Source organism: Cheilinus undulatus, linkage group 9 (genome assembly GCF_018320785.1).
Source record: "Cheilinus undulatus linkage group 9, ASM1832078v1, whole genome shotgun sequence".
Classification (NCBI taxonomy): Eukaryota; Metazoa; Chordata; class Actinopteri; order Labriformes; family Labridae; genus Cheilinus; species Cheilinus undulatus.
This window is the reverse complement of record NC_054873.1, coordinates 19,775,973-19,799,029: the sequence shown is the minus strand read 5'-3', so window position 1 is coordinate 19,799,029 and position 23,057 is coordinate 19,775,973. Positions and strand designations below refer to the sequence as shown.

At 39.5% G+C, this 23,057-nt stretch overlaps 1 protein-coding gene across 1 annotated transcript in view; it reads right to left on the bottom strand.

Annotated features, from left to right (window-relative positions):
• The window catches only part of LOC121515337 (LHFPL tetraspan subfamily member 3 protein-like), a 43,436-nt gene that overhangs the window by 4,043 nt on the left and 16,336 nt on the right, over positions 1–23,057 (bottom strand). The window contains exon 2 of the mRNA XM_041796042.1: positions 3,668–3,904. Coding sequence (XP_041651976.1) covers positions 3,668–3,904 — 237 coding nt within the window. The remainder of the gene's footprint in view (positions 1–3,667; positions 3,905–23,057) is intronic.

Below are 23,057 nucleotides of genomic sequence, written 5' to 3'. Positions count from 1 at the left end.
AGATGTTTAGTTGGGACGTGAAGTTTGATTGTTGCAGTGATTCTGTCAGACACTTTCATTGTCTTTATATCATTACAGTGGCAAAAGCTGGTTATTAGATAAAATTTGATGTGTGTTTTGTACCTTACTTGGGGTCTCCACTCACTGGCCACTTCATTAGGTACACCTGCTCAACTTCTCATCAATGCAAATATCTAATCTACCAATCACACAGTGGCAACCAGCACTTTTGTGCATACAGAAATAGTCAAGTCGATCTGCTGAGTGTCAAACCAAGCATCAGAATGAGGAAGAAAGGTGATCTACAGTGCTTAACAACTTTATTAGACCACCACCCAAAGTAAGGTTTATGCCACAGCTGCCCTAAATTAACAGCACTGGTAATTACCAAAATCATTTTTTATGTTTCTGCAATGGTTAATACACCAATATGTAGAAGCTCTTTAACCCAAATGATATTTTTAATGCTAAAATATCATTATTATTGTTATCCATGAATTTTCAAAGTTATTGATTTACAAAAAAAAGGAGAAAATAGTAAAGCACATTATTATTTATGATTAATATGCCAAAATATAGTTATTTACTTGCATTCCTGAACAGAAAAAATTAGTTTTAGTGGTTGAATGTTATGCTTGATTAATTTCTGACTTCTCAGAGAAGCCCAGTGAGCAGGCTCAAATTGGGTATAAAAAGGTGAATTCAGTTTGAAATTCCTCATTCCAGTTCAAAATGGTAAAATATGGAGAGCTCACTGAAAATGAAAGAGTCTGTATTAAAGCACTTCATGATGCTGGATGGTCTCTGAGACAAATATGACAGGTGGTCTAATAAATTTTTTAAGCACTGTATGTGACTACATGTGACATGGACGTTGGTGCCAGACAAGCAAACTGCAGATCTACTGGGATTTTCACACACAACCATCTGTAGGATTTGCAGAGAATCATGGGAAAAGGAGACAATATCAAGTAAAGGCAGTTCTCTGGGCCAAAAGTCCTTGTTAATGGCATAGGTCAGAGGAGAATGACAGAGAAGAAGAAGCAGATGGGCTACAGCAGCAGAAGACCATGACAGGGGTCAGTCCTGTAAGCTAAGAACAGGAAGCTGAGGCTACAAATCACATGAGCTCACCAAAAATAGACAGTGGAAGATTGGATAAACATTGCCTGGTTTGATGAGTTTTGACTTGTGCTGCAACTTTTAGATGGTCAGAATTTGGTCTGGCAGACCACCAGCAACTATAGCATGCTCAAAGTCACTTCAGTCACTTTCCCTCACTATTCTGATGCTTGGTTTGAACTCAAGCATGTTTTATTGACTATGTCTTCATGCCTTAATTCATCAGTTGCAGCCACGTGATTGGCTGTATATTTGTATTAATGAGCAGTTGGAGAGCTATACCTAATGTAGTGGCCAGTGAGTGTGCAACATTAAAAAGCATCTTTATTTGTCCATTCCTTATAGCATTTTATCTCCTGACATTTTATTGCTTGCACAAGTTTTGCACTGGCATGTTTAAAATAAAGATGGCAGTAATTATAGAACAGGATGCACTTTAAAATAGTCATATGTTAATAAACTGAAAATCAACATTGTATAAACTTTTAATTCATATAGGGCTCATTGGGGGTTAAATTAGGACTGCATGCTGTTCATAGATGGCAGCTGGTTAGTGTCGTACATCAAACACATATCTCTGACGCAGTGACGCACTTGTGCAAATTCATTTTAAGCTTCCTAAATCTAGGTTGTTTTTTTTCTTTGAGCCTGCATCAAAAGCTCCTTACGTCAGCAGTTTTGGCTTTAGGCACGCTGAAAGTGATGCCTTTATGAAATCAGCTCATTTAATGTGTTTGCCAGACCAGAGAGTGATTTATCCCCACCTTAATGAGTGCAAACGTTCTATTTTTAGTATGATCGTGATACATGAGGAGGCTACTCTTAAAGGAAATATTAACTTTACTACTTTTACTACTTACTTTAAGCTGAACCTTTCCCTTAAATGGTTACAGTGATATAAGATGAACAGCTCTACATGAATCAGTGAAGACCTGTTTGAGTTTTTCTGCCCCAGTACTTTTGGATTCTGTCAACAATGTTGATTTTCCTTTTCTTTTTTTTATATACAGATGGATGGACATATGTAGGTGTATGCATGCATTGTTTGTGTTCTTCTGAAATCTTGATTGTTCTCTTTTTGTCTCATAGACAGGTGAGGTCCCTTGTATAAGTCTGATTGGCTTCTTGTCCTCTCCTGACACATTTTTTTATATGTTTATATTTCAATTTTATGTAATCATATATTTGTGCAAATTAAATTAAATTAAATTAAATTAGAATAAAGATAATATACTGTCCGTCCAAAACAAACAAACAAACAAAAAAAAAGGCATACACTCTGATATTTCGTTGGACCACCTTGAGCTTTGATTACGGCATGCGTTCCTTGTGGCATTGTTTTGATAATCTTCTGCAATGTCACTACATTTATTTCTGTCCAGAGTTGCATTAATTGTTCGCCAAGATCTTATATTGATGATGGGAGAGTTGCACAGCTGTGCAAAGTCTTCTCCAGCACATCCCAAAGATTCTCAGTGGGCTTAAGGTCTGGACTCTGTGGTGGCCGATCCATGTGTGAAAATGATGTTTCATGCTTCCTGAACCACTCTTTTACAACTTGAGCCCGTTGAATCCTGGCATTGCCATCTTGGAATACTGTCGTGCCATCAGAGAAGAAGAAATCCATTGATGGAATAACCTGGTCATTCAGTAGATTCAGGTAGTCAGCTGACTTCATTCTTTGGGCACATAACGTTGCTGAACCTAGACCTGACCAACTGCAGCAACCCCAGATCATAGCACTGCCCCCACAGGCTTGTACAGTAGGCACAAGGCATGATAAGTGTATCACTTCATCTGCCTCTCTTCTTACCCTGATGCACCCATCACTCTGGAACAGGGTAAATCTGGACTCATCCGACCTCATGGCCTTCTTCCATTGCTCCAGAGTCCTATCTTTATGCTCCCTAGCAAATTGAAGCCATTTTTTTCCAATTAGCCTCATAGATAAGTAGTTTTCTTAAAGCTACAACACTGTTTAGTTCCAATCCCTTTAGTTCCCTTTGCATTGTGCATGTGGAAAGGCTCTTACTTTCACTACTAAACATAGTCCTGAGTTCTACTGTTGTTTTTTTTTACCACTTGATTTTACCAAAAGCTTAAGTGATCGACAATCATGATCATTCAAGATTTTTTCTGACATTTCTTCCTTGAAGATGTTGGTTCCCCACTTCCAGTTTTAATAATATGTTAGACAGTTCTTAGTAGTTTCAGCAATCTCCTTAGATGTTTTCTTTGCTTGATGCATGCCAATAATTTGACCCTTCTGAAACGGACTAACATCTTCTCCATGACCACAGGATGTGTCTTCTGACATGTTGTTTAAGAAATGAGAAGCTACACACTGCATCATTTAGGGTTAAATAACCTGTTGCCAGCTGAAACATAACCATCCATGCAGTAATTATCCAACGGGAGGCTCCTACCTATCTGCTTGCTGCTCTGAACCCAGCTCTGACTATGAACACAGTGCACAACAGCAGAGAGGTATTCCCAATCAATCAACCAAGTATCACATCTTTATCAGATTAGATGTCATTCTCACCCTTGCTCTCAGCCAGCAGCTCTTCTGTCATGAGTCCGTCCTGCCGGTTCCCCAGGACAAAAGCCAGGAAAGAGAGGATGAGAGCGTCCAGGATGCCCATGATCGCCAGGATGTAGGCCCAACGCACCGAGCACGCTCCCAGGCTGTATTTGTCTGTCTGCTCTCCACACATTCGCCTCACCTCATCGCTGTCCCAACCATCAGGATAGATCATACAGCCCAACACCAGACACACACCTAAAGAGAGGAAAGGAAGAGAAAGAAAGTGTGTAACATTATTCAGGAACATGGATGAGCAATAATGAGTTTGTGGAAGAGTAGGGTTGCAAATGAGGTCACAGATAATGAGTTTTTGGGGGAAGAATGATTGTTTCCAGTGCTTTAAAAGTCTCTAGTTTATTTTTCTAGTGCATTTGTCACATGAATTTTAATTTCTACCCTTACAGGCAGGAATAAAAAGTGCTCAGACACCATGATTGCCAGTGGGTAAGCAGTAAAAATGTAGTAAACAACACCAAGAGTCATAGCCAGACTCAACAGCAGAAACAGTGTAGTAACGGCTCCAGTGATATAACGTGTCCTCAAAAACTGCTTTGTATTTCCCCCCATTCACAGTCTTTGCTTGTTTTGCTACACAAATTCAATGTCTCTCTGCCTCTTAGAATTTAAATAGCACTAATATTATTCCCAGCTCCCACCCGAGGGTAAAATTGCTCTCATCTCCAGTTTTGATCTCTCTCATCTTCACTTTAAAAAGAATTCTTCTCTGGGGTGATGCTGCTGCAAGAAAGAAAGCACAAGAAAAACCAAAGCCCATTTTCCAACCCTCTCTTTTGGATATTAACTAAGCACTCCTCATTCTCAGCTTTTGCTCAAGGGGGGAAAAATCTCTCTCATGTTCAATTTGGATGAAGTTCTGCTCGGCTCAGAGTTGGTGGTGTTGCAGCGTAGCAGAAGACCTGGAAAAAAGAAGCTGACTGCACATTTATCCAGAGAGCATTGCCCATTAATAATAAAACATTCTCCCCACTTCTTTATCCCCAAAACACTTGCCTGCAATGTTGCATCCCTGATTGCTGTTTGTTAGTTTGCAATGCATGCACGCAATCTGCATTTTGAGGGTCTTGTTTGCTGCTTTTTATGCATACAACTTGAGTGTTACTGTCTTTATTTTGACTTTCTCTATTGTCTTGCAACCAAAAGAGATTACTCTATCCCTCTCTTGTTATATGCATACACTAGCTGCCCACACATTAAACACACTGCAGTTGGTTACAGTGTAGTGCTGCAGTGTGCAAAAGTGCTTGAAGACATCAGGGGGAAGTTGAGAGAGGTTTCAGTGAGTGAGAGGAAGATTACAGAGCAATATCTGCTGCAGACGAGCAGCATACCTCACAGAGCAAAGACTCTACCCCTCCCCATGGCTCTTAATGTCAAAACAAATTCATGTGCACACCAAGGCTGAAAGAGCAAGGACTCGGGACAGAGGGGCACTGCAATGAACTCTTCTAATGCAGAGGTTTCAGAGTTTTTCTGGCAGAGGGATATTCCTTTACATTGCTCTTTAGCTGAGGGAGAAAACAAGAAGTGCATCTCTATGATGTTCTCCTGTAATAAGAGGTTTACTGAATGACCAGAACCTGAACTAATGCCTTCTGAAGGCAGCACCTCTGAATTAAGATCCTGTTTCTTTTTGCTAAAGCAGGACTTAACTCAGCCCTGACAGGTTGTGATATGGCCTCACAAGATCCCGCGTCACTCAGCCCACCAGAGAGCTTTACACAGCCGAACAGCTCAGTCTGTCAAACGTCCTCGAGTACATGATTCAGCTCCTGAGTGAGTGTCACTGAGGGCTCCACAAACACCGTGATGAGTGAGAGAGCAGACGGAGAAAGGGCCCACTTTTACCTGAATCGGTCCGTCTGCCTCTTCACTTCTCTGTTAACAATTCTCTAATGTCAAACGTATTGACAAACCAGAAAACACAGCGGTTGACTGGGGCTGGCTTTCTCTTGAAATCCAGCAGTGCTGTTGACTCAAACCATCTTCACTTTGAAGTGGCTCACTGATAAAAATCAGAGTCACAAACACGGGTTGTTTGACAAACAGGTGATGCTGCATGATAGCTAAGGTTTGGTTTAGGCTGTATAGCAGAAAAACAAACAAACAAAAAAAAAAAGCACCAACTCAAAAAATTGTCACTTCTAGGGGAGGGACAAAATATTGATACGTCACTATGCAGTACATTGACCTGCTGACTTATGACACAATTATCAAATTACTGGTGTCAAATTTAAATATTTTAGTTAAAAACAGTGCCCTTGACAGATTTTCACACCAATATGACTCAGAAAAAAAGAATACAATGAAGAAGAAAGTGAGAGATTGTCAACCAAGAAGGTAAAAACTTAAAAAATGATGATTTGATAAAAAAAAAAATAATAATAATAATAAAAAAAAAACAGTAGATAATATTCATTAGTCTTGCACTTTACCTTTTTTGGGGGTATTAAACACCCTGAAGTTATCTCACAGTACACCAGTTATCACAATTTTAATAAAGCATGATAACTGTGGGCCACAAATTTGTGCTGTATTGTATCATGTCATTTCATATCGTATCGAATTGTATCACATCTGATTGCATCATATCTTATTTCATATCATATATTGTTGTACAGTTTTAAAAGCTGTCTTACATATAACATCCTGTCATATTGTCACATATATTGTTTCACACTGTATCATCATCATTTATATTGTTTATCGTGTTGTATCTCATGTATTATTTCATAAAGAATCAAACTGTATCATATCTTTGTAACTTATTGTATAGTATAATTTTACTGTGTGATAATTAACTGTTTCCATACAGTTTTCTATCTTTTTTAAATATACAGATTTTTTATTTTTTTATTTTTTTTTATTTTTCTCAGAGGTGAGTGTCTCTTGAATTCCAAAGCCTAGCATATTGTTTATCAATTTTAGAAATCTCATACGCATTTGCATGAGAGACGAACTGAAATTTTTTTTTTACAGTAGGTGGTTTTTATTAGATCTTTTCTGCTGTTGAATACAGCTGCCTGATGTGGTGTAAAACTTAACTTTGAGCACAATGGGAACAAATACAAACAGTAAATGTATTGGACAACTAAAAGCTCAAAGTTACTACAAAGCTGAGTAAAGCTTAAATAATATTTCAGAACTAAGAGAACTTGTTTCGTATTTTTCCCTTTGATTCATATCATTTCTATTTGTATTTTGATCATAAATATCATGAATAAAAATGCCATAAATAAAAAAATGAAGAGGATGCTGCCCAGTGAGAGCAAAAAACAGCCTGTAAAAGTCAATAAATATCAAGATAAACCTTCTAATACAGCATTGCTATAAAACTGGCCATGGAGAGAGCTGCATATTCTGACATGGTGCTGAAAAGCGAGACTCATCAGTCAGCTGTCATGTTATCTGGTGACCTGAGGGTGAAGCTGTTCATGCATCCTCTGGGTGCTCTGGGAATTTGGCAAAAAGCCAATCATAAGTAGATGTGTAGGGGCATCAATGCCATTTTCACTTTGGAAAAAAAGAAAGGATCTGCATGGATGTTGTGTGTATAATGGGCTTTATGTAACAGCTTTCACTAGACAGAGGGACTGACTTAGAGGACCAAATAACATTTTCTGCACATTACTCTTCTCTCTCCCTCATGATGCGTTTACTACAAAGGTAACAAAAGCTTTTCCAGATCCTTCTGGGTGTCTTTCCTGCATGCCTTGGGCTCCATTCAGCTGCATCATGAATATTACATTGAGACTCAGGAGGAGAAAGAGACTGAGGAGCAGGAAGAAGACAAATAAAAGAGGTGTACACCGACAAAAGCTGATATCATCAGGGGAGCGAGACCAAAAGAGAACAAGAGAGAGCCGAGCAGTAAAATATCTGTCACAGCCGCTACTGAAATATCTACCCCAAAGCCTGCCTCTGCACATATTCTTCTCAGAGGGAATGCACCAGCAAGGATTAAACCAACAGAGGGTGCCACATATGCCGCTCCTGTTTTCCAGAAACAGCTTGTGGTTTGAGGAGGAGCACATGTCCCCTCCATGCACAGTAACAGTCAGCCTGGTGACAACTAATCCATAACCACACAACAACGCACTTCAACAGAGCCATCACTGCATCCCCTTACATAATGGGGAGCTTAATCCAAATTCACTGAGTACAGCCGGAGTATGCCTGTGTTTGTAACAGCAGTGACAGTTCACACGGAGCATGACATCAAATGTTTAACTCTGTTTTTGCATTTATGACAGCATGGATGATTTGGCAAATGTTTTGAACATGCATGATGCATTCAACAAAATCTGATATTTTAATCAAAAGGCATGCTATACTGAAGGTTACAGTAGGGCAGTTTGGTCTAACAGCTGATGCAGGCTGGTTCCCTGATATGCAATAGTAAGGAACTGTGTGTAAGGTTTATAAAAACACTGATGAGTCACTCTTAATCAATTATATTAATCATACTAGCTAGTTTAATCAAATGAAAGATTGCACAGCTTTAATTTTAGCTTTGCAAATGTATACATTTATGTGTTTTTTATGCCATAGCAATGTATTTAAAGGGCCTATCTTCCAGAGGGCTTCTTACTCGTGCTTATTGTTGCCAGGCTAGGTTACCAAGGCAGCAGCAGCTCTAGAGCTCAAAATTTTACCTTGGAAAAGATGGGTTGGATTAGTTTCTTTTGAACCAATCAGTTGTTGTTGAAACACACCGATTTTGATTGGTCTTTATGGAAGAGCTAACTATGATACACACAGTGGTGTTCCAAAATTTGAACTGTTGCACACTGCATGCTGTGACAATGGCTGATGCTGATTTTATGCTCAGAAAGATGGGTGCTTAAAATGCTGTGCCACTAGTTGGAGGGAGAAAAGAACCAGTCCATCTTTATTGCCTTATTTAGTTTATATGACGAGGTAGTATTTCGGTCTTTAGAGGCCCAGAAACCAGAGGATCATCAGTTCAAGTTCAAGCACTGCTGTTGTAGCCTTGATCATGTGACTACAGATGGATATTTCATTTAACCTGAAATGCCAGAAATGCCACTTATTTTATACACTCATTGCATGGTTAAATTTCACCTTCATCACATTCATACAAAGTGTTTGGGAAGAGCAGACATCTTTAAAAGAAAATCTTTGAAGAAATTCTGTTTGTCACATTCATGATGGGCCAATCAGAACGACAAGACAAAATGAGGTAGAAGACATTCACAGCTCTAGTGCTAACCTCAGCTATACAGGCTAGCACTGCAGAAGTGAACAGCCACCTACTGGGAGTTATAAGTCATGCCAAGCCTATTGGGAGACCTGCAAAAACATCTTATCTGCTGAGAGAAGCTTTCAGCAAGGCTCTTTGCTCTTTATTTCAAAAAGAAATGTGGTCCACTTCTGTTAAAACTGCCACAATATTATAGCTAAATCCAAGCAAATGGCTATACTGCTGGCAGCCACTGCTATCAGCTCACTGTGCTACAAAACTCTGCCAGTAGCTACTGCCTTTTTCCCCCAAACAACACAGATTGGCCAGACCCATTTTCAGGGCTGGCACAAACTGTGCAGATTGAAGATTTTCAAGATGGATTTGCTTGATGACAGACATGGCGTCTGGCCAATCCATCTGTTTTGCAAGGTTAATGGAAATTAGCCAATTGCTATAATCTAGCATATTATAATCTAGCATATTTACTCTGTTATGTCCTGTACTTGCACGATTTATTAATATGCACTGTCAGAGTCCTGTTTGTGCATGCGTGTACACATGTGCAGCTCATTTCAGTAAGAACAGAGTGGAAAAACTGAATGCTCCTCAATACGGAATATATTTTTTTTGTAATTCAAATTTTTGTTAAATTTTTGAGCAACTTTAAACAACTCAAAACAATGCAGCATTCTGATACATGTATTGCACAAGACATAAAAAAGGTGACATCCATTCACAAAAAGAAAATGAAGCCCAGGACATGTATGACTATTTTGTCATCTACTGTAATTTTAGTTCCACATGTTGCCAAAAATGACCCCATATCTCAGCAGTCTTCCCCCCAGCATTCAGTCCTCCAAGCATGTGTTCATAGGATGAAATCTTTACCATTTCATCAGTCCATTCCTTTGCTTTGGGGCATCATGGTTTTTTTTCCAATTCTGTAATACGAGTCTTGCAGCTGTGTTAAACTCAATCTTAAGAATACTGAACTTATCATTAGGCACCCTCAGCACCATTTTCCTGTCCCCGAGAAGACAGAGCTTTGGATGTATGGGCAGTGTAACACCAAGCCAACCTCCTAGAATATCAAAAACCTTTATCCATAACAAGTGCACCAAAGCACACTGCCAGATCATGTGTAAATATGTACCCAATTCTTTTTTGCACCGCCAACATCTGTTGTCATCAGTAATTCCCATTTTTTGAAGTCTAGTTGGTGTCCAATGATATCTGTGCATTATTTTATATTGAATAAGTTTTCCTCTTGCTTCTTTAATGTTTCTTCCTGCATTTGATATAATATCTAACCACTCATCCTCATCCAGATTGACTGATAGGTCCCTCTGCCATATTAATCTGAGACTGTTACAGCTGTCTCCTGTGAGGTGTATAAACATCTTATAAAACACAGAAGCTTTATGACTTTTGTGAGGTAATTTCAGATAATGGCATAAAATGTCACTTTGTTGTTCATTGGTCTTAAGCATACTATGTACACAATGCCTTATGTGTAAGTATTTCCAAAAGTTTGTTTTACTAACAAGTCCATATGTCTTTTGAAGATCCTGATAGGATATAAAAATCCCTTTATCATACAAGTCACTGATAGTGTTTGTCCCACCATATTACCAGTCTCTCCAGTACACTATTCTTTTCCCAATGCGTATTTTAGGATTGTTCAGGGGGGGAGTATAACTGGTCAAAATGTGACATTTTACAAGCTTTATGTATTGATGTCCAAACGTTCTGTGAGTAGGACATTACTGGGTTTGATTCTTGCTTTCGATCTGTTGGGATAGAACTGTGATAGGGCAGTATGGTGCTGCAATATACCTCTCAATAGTTATCCAGTCTAGATCAGGGTCCGTTTTAGTTCAGTGCTTGGCTAATCTGAACATTTCAAAGGATAAATTGTATGCCTTGATGTCTGGCAAACCGAGCCCTCCTCTGTCCCTACCTGTGCACAGTTTAGTAAATTTAATTCGAGGTTTCTTTCTATCATAAGAGGTCTTTTACCAGCTTATCATATTGTTTGTAAATTGATTCAGGAATTTTCAATGGCATAATCATGGAAAGATAATTAAATTGAGGAGCTATAACAATATGGAATATATTAATTTTCTCTTCTATGTGAGGACTTTTTGACTTCCTGTTAAAAAAAAATTGTTGATTTAAAGTTTATGTGTGACTCGGCTCAAAGGCTACAGGCTGCAGTGGCTATTTACATCATCAGAAGGCTCCGCCCTTAATGTTACATTTCAAAGTTCCCCCCATTCGGCCTAACAACTTCAATAGCTGAATTGTATCCATCATCCATCCATCCATTTTCTTCCACTTATCCAGGGCTGGGTCACATTGGCAACATGGTTAACCAAGTCATCCCAGACTTTCCTCTCCATAGCAACACTTTCCAGCTCCTCTGAGGCATTCTCTGGCCAGATATCCCTTCAGCAAGTTCTGGGTCTTCTCCAAGTTGGATGAAGCTGGAGGACCTCCACAGGGAGGTGACTAGGAGGCAAATGCCCAAACAACCTTAACTGGCTCCTTTTGATGCAAAGGAGCAACGGCTCTACTTTACTACCTTCCAGTGTAGCTGCCTCTTCACTAAAATGGTCCTGTACAATGTCTGCAATAGTGATTACGCTGTGCCATAATTTGCTGATTTACAATACCCTGATACCTGATTAATATCACCAAACAATGACTCTACTATTCTTAATCTTCATGAATACCAAACTACCAAACTGTGTCAAGATAAAGGCTAAATATCTCTAGTTCCGATTAGACAATTACCTTCTGCTTTTGCTCTCTAATCTACAGTTTTGCTGTATTTTGTGTCTTTTATGCATAGTCTGTAAATGCATGCTGTATGCCAATTAATACCTGCAATATCAGACTGTGGTTACAAATAAAGGTTTATGAAAAATGGCCTGCAATGAATCTCTGGATACGCCGGGCCATGGAGTATTTGTGGAAGGACTCACTGTTGGACAGGGTAAAAAAAGCAAAATTTGTCAGCAGCATTTATCTAAGCCTTCAAAATGAGGCAGCCTTTGACACTCGACTGTGATGTAATCTTTTATGCAGCCTTGCAATAGTGGAAAATATATTTGGTTCTTGTCCATTTTTGTTCATTTTATGAATGAGTAATATGAATTTTGTAAGTTGCAGCCATAGTGCTCATATGAAATTGCTTGCCTCTCAGTCCCATTATCAAGCAATTATTTGCAACAAAGCAACACTTAATACTAAACTCTATTTACACACAGGCAGATAGATGTATCTATGAATGTACTTGTCAAAGATTACAGCTCTTCTTGTTAGGAGCCTATCAGTGGAGGCAGATAATTAATGGTAGTTGAGTAAACTGCCTCTGTAATTATATGAAATATGCATTGGAAGATATATTTTGCACAGCCACTAAACAGTTTGATCACCTTATAGCTGATGCAAATGATGATATTACATCTAAATCATTCATTTAGGTTTTATACTGCGTTTAAGTGCCTTCAGGAGAGATTTACAGTAAAGAGTAACCAAAGAAACCTATAATATATTTCTGCTGGCTTCACTTACTCACACTGCATTGGAGCAGAACCTCTTGCTGCAGTAAGAGCCGCTGTGCTCCGAACACTGACTACAGAAATAGCGGCACACCTGACAGAATGCAGCTGTCAGTCGGAGCTGAGACGAAATATTAACTGACGGCATTATCCGACCCTTTCAGCTTTGCCCTTCTCTCCGTCTCTCCCCGCTGTCTCCTGAGAGGGACGGGTGGGGGAGGGGCTCAGAGAGAGGACAGACAGGTTCTGAGGCAGGGCGAGGCAGAGAGAGAGAGATACACACTGAGAAAGGTGGCGAGAGAAAAGGTCCATGTAGGGTGCCGTGCCCTGCGCGTGGCCGACAGTGAATACCCATGCAGCGCCACGCTAACGTCACAAGCACTGGCTACCATATGCTGGAGCCCCTGGGTGGAGCTATTCTCAGCATTTACTCGTTTGTCTTTTTCACATACACACACCTCTGCTCTCTATCTCTGCAAACACTGGGATCATGGGAGTGGAAAAGTGGACTGAGAAATGCTTGTTGGCCAACAGAGGTTTATGTAAGAGGCTGTAGGTAGGCCAGATTCTGGGGCAGACAGGCAGATGGTGCAGAGATGGTAGGATGGCAGTAGATTTGTCAGAAGCACAAAGACTTGTTTCCCCAAAGAGACAACTTAATCCCATTGATACAGAAAGAATCCCATTGCCTCATATAATCCCTTTGTGCCATTTATCTGAATTGCAGGTGACTGAAAGTCCAATGTGTCCTCAAAAGAAGCAGCCTGATTGGATTGGGGGATCTGGTTTGCAGACAAAGAAAAAGCATTCACTCCTACTGAGCAGTGCATCTGAGGTATAGCCTGTATATCAACATGAACAGAGCAGCGGACGCCTGGGAGTGAAGCCAAACATTTAGAGCTCCCCTGTTGACTGGCGGAGGTAGGCCATAAACCCCGCCTCTAAAGTTAGAATGCGCCTAAATAAATGTGTTAAACCTGGATTATGTCTATATAGTTGTTATCATGTAGATTTATGTTCACGTTTATTTTTCTGAGCAGCTGGGTTTTAGTTCTTTGATGCAAAAAAGCACTGATTTAATATTATTAGCAGCTCTGTTGACAAATGCACCTCCTTGCAATATTCCCAAGTAGAGGAGGAAAGGCAAGAGAAAACAAAACAGGACAAACAAAAACTAGGGAACTGCCTAAAGTGGCACTGTGACAAGTCAGTGAAATATGTATGAGTAGCCAACTGAAAGCTGCCCACTCTGTATAGTCAATATACATCCTGTAAAAACAATGAATAGCTGAGATACAGTACTGTGCAGAACTTTTAGACATGTTTGGGCAGAGATGCACACAAGTCATTTTTTGCAAGTCCAAGTCAAATCTCAAGTCTTTGGTCAAGAGTCCAAGGCAAGTCTCAAGTCTCCGATGGTTGTAATGACCGTTCTATGATCTGCCTCTGACGTCTAGTCTGCTTAGACCACTGCATTTTTCTATCTGAGGAATTTAAATCCTGGACTGTATTATCACCATCAGTAGGGTGGGGTATTGTCTGTGTGCATGTGTACACTCACATATGAACAGGGCTTGACATTAACTTTTTTCACACCAGGCAGCCACTATGACTAATGGCTACTAGCCACTCAGTGTTTCACTAGCCACAGTTTTGTTGTTGTGACTATGTGCTATATATCATATGTACCTCTGCTATAAGATGAAACACATGTTTTCTCTTTTTCCCTCATCACCATGATCAGTTTAAGCTCTTCTCTTAATAAAGCTCCTCTCTGTGTACATATGAAACACTACAGAGACATGAGTCAGACTTCACTGATAGAAACAGACACTGAGACACTGGAGATTAAATGTTCTTGTTTTTTGTCAGATATATTTCTTTAATGGTAATGATTTTATACTAACACAAAACGCTAACTGTTTATGAACTGTTTAATTTGAAATAAAATAATAATAAGTCTCAAGTCACTGATGTGTGCGACTTAAGTGCAACTCGAGTCCAAGTCGCAGACTCGAGTGCCCATCTCTGGCTTAGAGTATCATCCAGGTGGATAGTAGGGTTGCCACGAGCCCCTGGTCATGCTGTGGATGTCCCAAGGTCCCAAAAACCACCTGCCTTGTTACCAGGGAATGAAAAACCCCAGACAAAGTAGATGCCATCGAGCTTGACCTTGGCACAAAGCATCACGCACCTGTCGAAAGGTGTCAAGCTTGACATGCCTAAAACTTATGCACATGACTGTATGTCAACCAATCCATACTTGCAACAACATAAAAATTGCCACAGAAGACAGCACTGCAAATAATAGGGATATATTTAAGATACACTGATCCACAGAATTGATGATGGCTCAGCCCAGACTGTTACAGAGGCAGACAGCTGCCAGCACAAGCATTAATAAAGCAGACATTACTCTTCCTCCCACCTGCCAAAGGCCCATCATCATCATGTTCTTAGATGGATAGACCATCACACTTCAGCTCAAGGAAAAGCTAATAGCACCACCATATCAGAAGATTTCCTGCCATCAAAACCACCATCAAGTTCAGTAGCAAGTCTTGAGCTAACACACCAGAATCAAAAGGGTACTTTCCTCATAGCTGATACTGAACAAAAAAGGAGGGACACTCTTAGCAGTACAAAACAAAAGAAGCTTACAGAGCAAGCCTGAAATATTGAAATAGTGGATCCTGTGAGGACATTGCTACAATGTAAGCTAGCCTTGTTAAAAGTAGGCTTTATTTCGCCTATAATTATGTGCCTGAGTGTGCATGTGCTCATGCCTGTGTGAGCAGAGTGGAGAACTTTGCTGTCTGTTTGTTGTTTTGCTTGTACTGCCTGTTTGGGAGGTGAAAAGAGTTTCTACATGTTCTTCTGAACCCTGTTGTACTTAAGTTTGAGTCAGGCTATGGGAGTTATTATGCATACCTGTTCTGAGGTTATGCAGCTGCAAAAAGACCTATTGCAGATTATAATACTGTTGACAAATTAAGCACTCTGACATTACTAAAGCATGTTTTCATGTTGATTTTGACGTATTGTTGATAAGTTGGGGGCAGCATTATTACATCACACCTTGAGCTGTACAATAGCCTGCACTGGGCCTGCACAGACATTGAACCAATGGTATACAGCAGTGCCATTCAATTAGTTTGGTATGGGGGCTGGTTTCTCATAAACAATCCAATATGAAGGGCCTGAGATACTTCATGTCATGCAATTTTTATAGCTTCAGTCAATCAAACTGTTTTGGATTGGATTTTCTCATCTGTAACAACCTCCTTGACAGATGCAAGCATACACTTCTTGACAATCTTTGCAGTTGATGCTGATTTAGATCTCTCCTGTTCTATGCGAGCCCCAAAAAGGTGGCATGTCTTTGCCTGAAACGCCCAAAAATCAGAGCCAGTTGGGCTTTTGTGCTCACAAGATCAGGACAACAGGTGCTGACGCTGAGACATCAGCATGGAAAGCTGTGCATGTGTCTGGCAGGAATGAGAGGATAGAAACATGCAAACAACTTGGGAAAATAAACATTACAGATGGTAATTTAAATGCAATAAAAGTACATTATTTCATAACAAAAATGATATGAATCATCTTTAAAGGGCCACTAAAAATGACCTTAGGGGCCTGACCCAGTCCCAGGGCCTCCAATTGAATAGCCTGGGTATACAGGCTTTGGGGTTAGTGAGTGTTCCACAGTGCTCTGTAAAGTAGAAACAGTTGGTTAAGAAGTATGTCATGCTTCCGTCTTTATTATGAAATGCTCAATTGCTAGTGTCATTAGGGAACAGCAGAGCCAGGAAATTGGATTTAAACAGTATTACTACAGCCTTTGCTGAGCGCAAGGCTGGAAGAATAAGCTTCTAGCTAGTGAGTAAAGATTTCTCCTTTTAACAGAGTGGAATGTGATTTGGATCTAGAGCAATATTATTGTGACCCCTCTTATGTTTCAAAACGTGCACCTTTTGTGTGTGATCAAGTTTAGATGCCGTAAAGATCAAGAGGAAGTCAGATACAGTCATCCATGATGTCATGAAACATCTATGTCTTTTTCATGGTTGTTAGGTTTCTGATCAATACACAAACTAAGCTGTCTGTTAAACTGATCTTCATGTGTTAGGTAATTTAACTAAACAGGGTTGAGCTGGTCTGAGGCCAGCTATTAAACAAATATGCATTGACAAATATGCCGCTGTCTGTGGTGCTGATCAGAGGCTGCTATGGATGACTGTTTCATTGTGATATAAAACATCTGTTGTGGAGTTGTCTAATATGATTGTGTGAGTCCATGCATGTTTGTGTAAATCAAGGGTGTCAAACTCAATCACAGCAGAGGCCTTATTCTGAACTTGGGTCTAACCAGAGGGCGTAACAGGGTCAATATTTAACCATAAAATGTCAACCTTATTTTTACCAGAAATGAATTATGGGGGAAAAAAACTTGGCACTGATGATAAATGATTTTGCGACAAAGGTGAACATGATGAGTTAAAAACTCAAAATCGGAGATAATAAGTCAAACTTATACATTTGAAAGGTAAAAACATGACATTTAAAGTAAAAATAATGTTTTTATGAGGCAAAATATGAGATGAATCCTGAAACCATGAATTCCAAAAGTCAAAAACTAAGATAAAATTAATTCTTAACAGTCTAAATACAAGGTAAACATTGAAATCATGAGTTTCAAATGTCAAAATATGTAATGAAATTAAAATCATGAGTTTTTAAGGTTAAAAAATGAGATACAAGTTAAAGTTAGGAGTGGAAAAAGGTCAAAACGTGAGATAAAAGTCAAAATCATGATTTTAAAAGGCCAAAAAACTGAGATAAAATTAAAAATCATGAGTTTAAAAGGTAAAAAGATGAGATAAAAGTCAAACTTTGGAGTTGAAAAAGGTCAAAACATAAAATAAAAGTCAAAAACATGACTTTAAAAAGTTAAAAACATGATTTAAAACTTAAAATGATGAACGTGAAAGGTAAAAATATGAAATGGAAAGTCAAAACCATAACTGCTGGTCATAACTGTGAGATGCAAAATTCAAGGTGTAGAGAAAACCCAAATTTCTTTACCACGTTCCTGACTTTTTATCACATTATTTTTACTGGTTACTTTTTCTATTTTTTATGACTCACTTAAATGTATATTTTTATACTGGAGGAAACCTGCAGACCTCATACTGGTGGGCCAGTTATAATAAAAATATCATAAGATCTGGTGGGCCGGGTATAACTGCACCACAGGCCGAATTTAGCTCCAGGGCCTTGAGTTTGACACCCCTGGTGTAAATGATTGTGTAAATCTATTTTGGGTAAGAGGAAGGACCAAAATATATATATTTTTGCAGGACACAGCATAAATATGTTATACTGCTGTGTTGTCACCCATCGGGGGGTTACTTTGACTTTACTTTATAGAACAGAAGCAGACAGAGACATGTTGTCCATATTAATATTCAGATTATGAGGCTTGTCATGTTGTGCAGTGTTGTCAGTGTCTCAGCATGTCATTCATTTTACTGGGTGTCAGATGGAAATACATTTCCCTTTTTTCCCGCTTTTTTCACCACTCTCATATCTGCAGCACATCCAAGCTGCCATGAAAAGGGATTCCAGATTTTCAACTCCCAGAGTCCTTTTTGCATCCTAATTTCTCTTCTACTCATTCAAAGGGCTTTAACAAGCTGAATGATGCGCACACTCACACACCCCACTCTGCTCTAAGCATCCAGGCTCAGCCACTCACACACGTGTAAAGACGTGTATACTGTAAGAATGCCTCTGTTTGTGTTAAATATGCACAGTGGCTAAAGCGCTGAACATCATTTGTCACTTCTCATTGTGACACATCCTGGCGCTGATGAATAAAAGAGTGTATGTCTACTGAAATCGGCCTCTCTGAGAGTGAGCCCACAGCAGGCAAAGTGACATTTAAGGTTAAATCAGCTCAAAAAAGATATTTGGCACAGACGCTTGAATGTTTATCCCTGTGGGACTTCTAATGAATATGCATATGGACATTAGCTTTAATGTAAAAGCTAACATTGTTACACTCCCACAGGTGACAGGCCTTAGTCCTTAATTTCAAAGGATAACTTCTACAGACTCTCTCCTACAGAAGGCAGCAGAATAGGAGAGGTGGAAAAAGACAGGAACATTATTACTCTCATCCAGATAGAACAAAACACCAGCCTGTGATTGTTCTTCATTGGCAAGTAATGCGATCCACCACCCCTGAAGACATGCTACGTCGCTGATGCTTGTTGTCTACGTTGCTGTTCACCGTGTAAAGCTCCGGGCAGAGTGAGACTGTTGCCAGCACTGAGGCACAGTGTGACAGTGTGGCTGGGTGCTCGGATGACTCATGGTACTGAGACTGGAGAAAAGCAAGCACGTCCAAACACCACATTGTGGGAAAAGAGGTGGGAGCAGTATAATAGCCTAAAGTTTCAAGGACCAAATGTCTCCTCCTAAAGGTTTAACAGTTTGACAAGAGCATTTTTGCGGCTTTTTTAAAAAGAATACAGGATGTCAGGGCTTCCTGCCTGGATGCACCATGCACAAAGAGTTTCCATAAACACTGCTTGCTCAGAGGCTTGCGTCATAGTATCATTTGGTGATTCAGCGCTTTTGTATTAAATGGGCTGAAACATACAAAATTATCTGATGAAGCATTCATCATACTGGATGAGACTTGGAAGAACAACAGCATGTCATTTGCTTTGTTCTACAGGAGGACTGTTTAGTCTTTAACATAATGGAGATGTGCATTAATATTGATTACAAATTCTTCTATATCCAGCACCCACAACCCCTGGTCCAATCACCAGTTTTTACTGGTTCTGTGTGACTGACCGGTTACTACAAATTATCATTCAGTTTAGTAGGGGTGACACCTTCCATTTGGTTTTTCAGTTGGTTAGTTGATAAACTCTCATCTGATCTTAGTCAGATAAGAGCTGGTTGGTTGGTCGAGGGCACATGTGTGAGCGCACCGCTGACTGAGAGACGCGGAGGTAGAAAGGCACACAAAGTGGTGCAGAATGTTATTTTCTGATTGTGTCACAGCGATTATGTTCTTGATAACTTGGAAACATCATATTTTAATGTAACACAAAGATGCAGGATGTTTGTTTTAAAGTGGTGCTGATGAGTGTCTCTTCCTCAGGTATTAAGTCCCTTTATCATCTCATTAAAATGTACATGTCAGTTTCAGTGTTTGTTACAGACACACAGAGAGCAAAAGAGGGAAAAGATGATGTCTTCTGGTCATGAAGTCCTGACTAGCAGACTTTTTTTTTTTTTTTTTTACCACTGAGTGTTAATGGTTATTGTTAGGAATTAATACAGCAGTTATCTGAGGATATTTAGTGGGCTATATGATGCTAAACAGTTATTGGACTGTAATCATGAGATTATATGGTTACATGCAGATGCACGCTGATTGTCTCCGAGTCAGCTGTTATTTTAGTGCAACATAATTAGGATAAAAAAATCACAATGCTTCATAAAGCCTGCTATGCTGATATTAAAGATCATTTAGACCAGTGGTTTCCATCTTATTTTCCTTCCCCTTCCCTTTACTTGTATCTGAAAAGAGCTGAGCCCCCCCAAAGTCCCACGGAAAAATTATGGCACATCATCGACATCGCCTGTAAGTTTCATTGATCGAAACCCTAGAAAAATGTTTTTCTTACCATAATCACTTAATATAAATAGTTCAATAGGTGATTTATCATGATTTTGGTCAGTTTATGTAAATTGGATTTTGACAACCTCTGAGACCAAGCCTTGCTGAAATTTTGGCTTAAAGTGATTTTGAGATTAAAGGAGGTTTTCTCTTTTTCTCTTTGTAACCGGAATGTCCAATTGATTGTTTGGTGAGTCGGTGTAATTTTGGTCAAGAGCCGAGAGTTCAGCCAACTATTCTGAAGCATCTTGATTGACTGTTTTAGTTTGGCATTTATTTACAGTCCCAGTCGATCATTTTAGTGTGTTCAGTTTGTTTTCTCCGAATACTTTCACTTTCAAGCAGGAGCTGAGTGGGGATGGGAGAGGGGGTAAACAGACCTTTAGGAGAGGTGATCAGACTTGTCAACAGTCAATATACAAGGGCAATGCCACTATGGAGCCAGTACATAATGGAAATGAATAAATCATACCAGCCCAAAAGTGAGTCGACCCACTGGGAAATGCCCGGTATGCCAGACAGCGAGTCCATCCCTGCTTGCAGTGTTGTCTGAGCATCTCCGTTGTAAACAATTCAGCGTGGCTAAGGGTGCGGCTCTCTGCATGGCGGTGTGCTCAGCCAGCGAGTGGTATGGGCTATTTCAGACTCTACAAACTCCTGGTAACTCAGTTCATGTCGACAGTAAGAGCAAATAACTTCTATCTTATCTGGTATGATCTGAATAAGTCTTCAAAAGTCTCTGTCCATTATCCATTTCTACTCGCTTGAACTGCATCACGATGGTGCCACTTCCTGGTCTGGCAAACTATGGGATGGGTCAAGGGTCACACAGAATGCGCATGCATTAATTGTGCAACAAAAAAAAAAAATAGTGGCTTTGAAAGTAATTTAAGTTAACACGATATTAACGCATTAACTTTGACAGTCCTAGTAAAGATGTGAGGACCAGAATCTGGCCAGACCAAAAGACTCTTACAGAAGTGTTTACAATCCCACTTCCACACAGCTGTGCGAGGGCTCAACACATCACAAGGTATATCAGAGAATATCATCATTGACCTACAGCTGTTTTCAGGGGCAGACAATGAAGGTTTAAGTTTATTAAACACTGGAGCCAAAGTATAAGAATATATTTTAGGCCTAATACACACCTATAGAAGTTTTTGCACATATATATATATATATATATATTAAAATGGCAATTTTTGTTATGCTGATGTATCTTTTTTCAAAATCTTCCTTTGTTTTACTGCAATAAATTCCATACTGTGGACTTGTTTCCAAGGTTTTGTCATAATGTGAGATTTTGACACTGGTACATCCCTAAAGTTTATTTTAAATCAATTACTGATGACATGACATGTGATTTTGTGTTTAAATTTACATGCTAATGTCAACTGTTCAGTGAACCAAAAGCATAAACATAGCTTGGTTACATGCTAAGTTATGTACAAATTGTGGCGTGTTGGCCAGTAAATCATTGCCAAATGCTTGTATATTGTGTTGAACTGAAGCAATATGAGTTGGATGTAAGAAACAGCTATGTAGTCTAGAGGCCTACCTATGAGTCACATGTTTTATTGATTTTTTTGTAGCGTCTTTCGTCTTCACCCTTTGATAACTTTATGGAATCCAAAAATTAGCTATCTAGTTTATGGAATAGTTTGCATCATTAAATAGGTCAGGCGATGCCAGGCTTGTATTTTCCAGGATTGCACATGATTATCTGCCACAATCCAAATGGATTTCAGTTCCTAATTTGAGACAGTGAAAGTCTAAACCCTTTCATCTCGCTCTGCTACCAAGGGAGCCTGTCATCATGGTTTGATCCTCAACTCTGCAGGCTTTGCTCTCTGCAGGCTCCTAAGTTATTCTGGTGTTCCTCCATTTGCATTTCGCAGCTGTATCTACGGGCTCACATTGCGACTTAAGTTCTCTTTCAGAAATCTGTGCAGGACTTTATAATTATATAGATGTTCCTCATATATTTCTAATCACTCAGCACTGCTGGAAATCTGTTCTGCTTCACCTACAGAGCTACTCCAGTCATCTGGATGAATTAAAATAATCAGGGAGCAGAATGAGACTAATTAATCTTATCTTTCCCACAGCCAGTCCAGACTCTAATGAAGTTGGGGCATTCATGCTGGACAATTAATAGGGAAATTAATACTTCTTTCTGGCTACAAAGATGAGCAAAAGAGTACCAAACGACAGCCTGGAGAGTGTAACAATGATGTGCCATAATTGCATTCCAATAAATGGGGCAATTAAAAAGTGTGATCTATTTAGTGGGACAAAATGGAGTGAAAATATGTCACCACTTTAGTCTGATTCATGGTTTCTGGGGTTGAAAAAGCCAATGCAGGAACAGTGTTAAATTTATCTTAATATGTTATATGTGTCAGTTTATAGGGCTATCAGAGTATAACTATGAGAAATGCATAGGAGTAAAGTGGCACAGTTTCACACAGCTTAAGCAGAAGGGTGCATGCTGGACACACATTTAAGTCTTGTCTCTGAAAAATATTTCCAGAGCGTCAAAAAATTCAGGGGAAAGTGGAGCAAGACAAACTTTAAAAACTGATTCCAACTATCTCCCCTCAAAAATGAGGAACATCCTGAGATGAGCTGTCTACAGTCCAAATCTATTTCTGCTTCAGTTGCTGGCAAAAGTTGGTGATGGCTTGAGGAGAGCAGGAAGCTTCCAGGCATCTCTGTCTCCTGCTCTGTCAACATCTTCAGCAATTTTCTGCACATTGAGCACATAATGCCCAAAGCTTACCTCCTAACTCCATCCAAAGGATTAAAATCAGCAAGAAATGGTTTGTTTCATCACATCATTTTTGTTCTGTG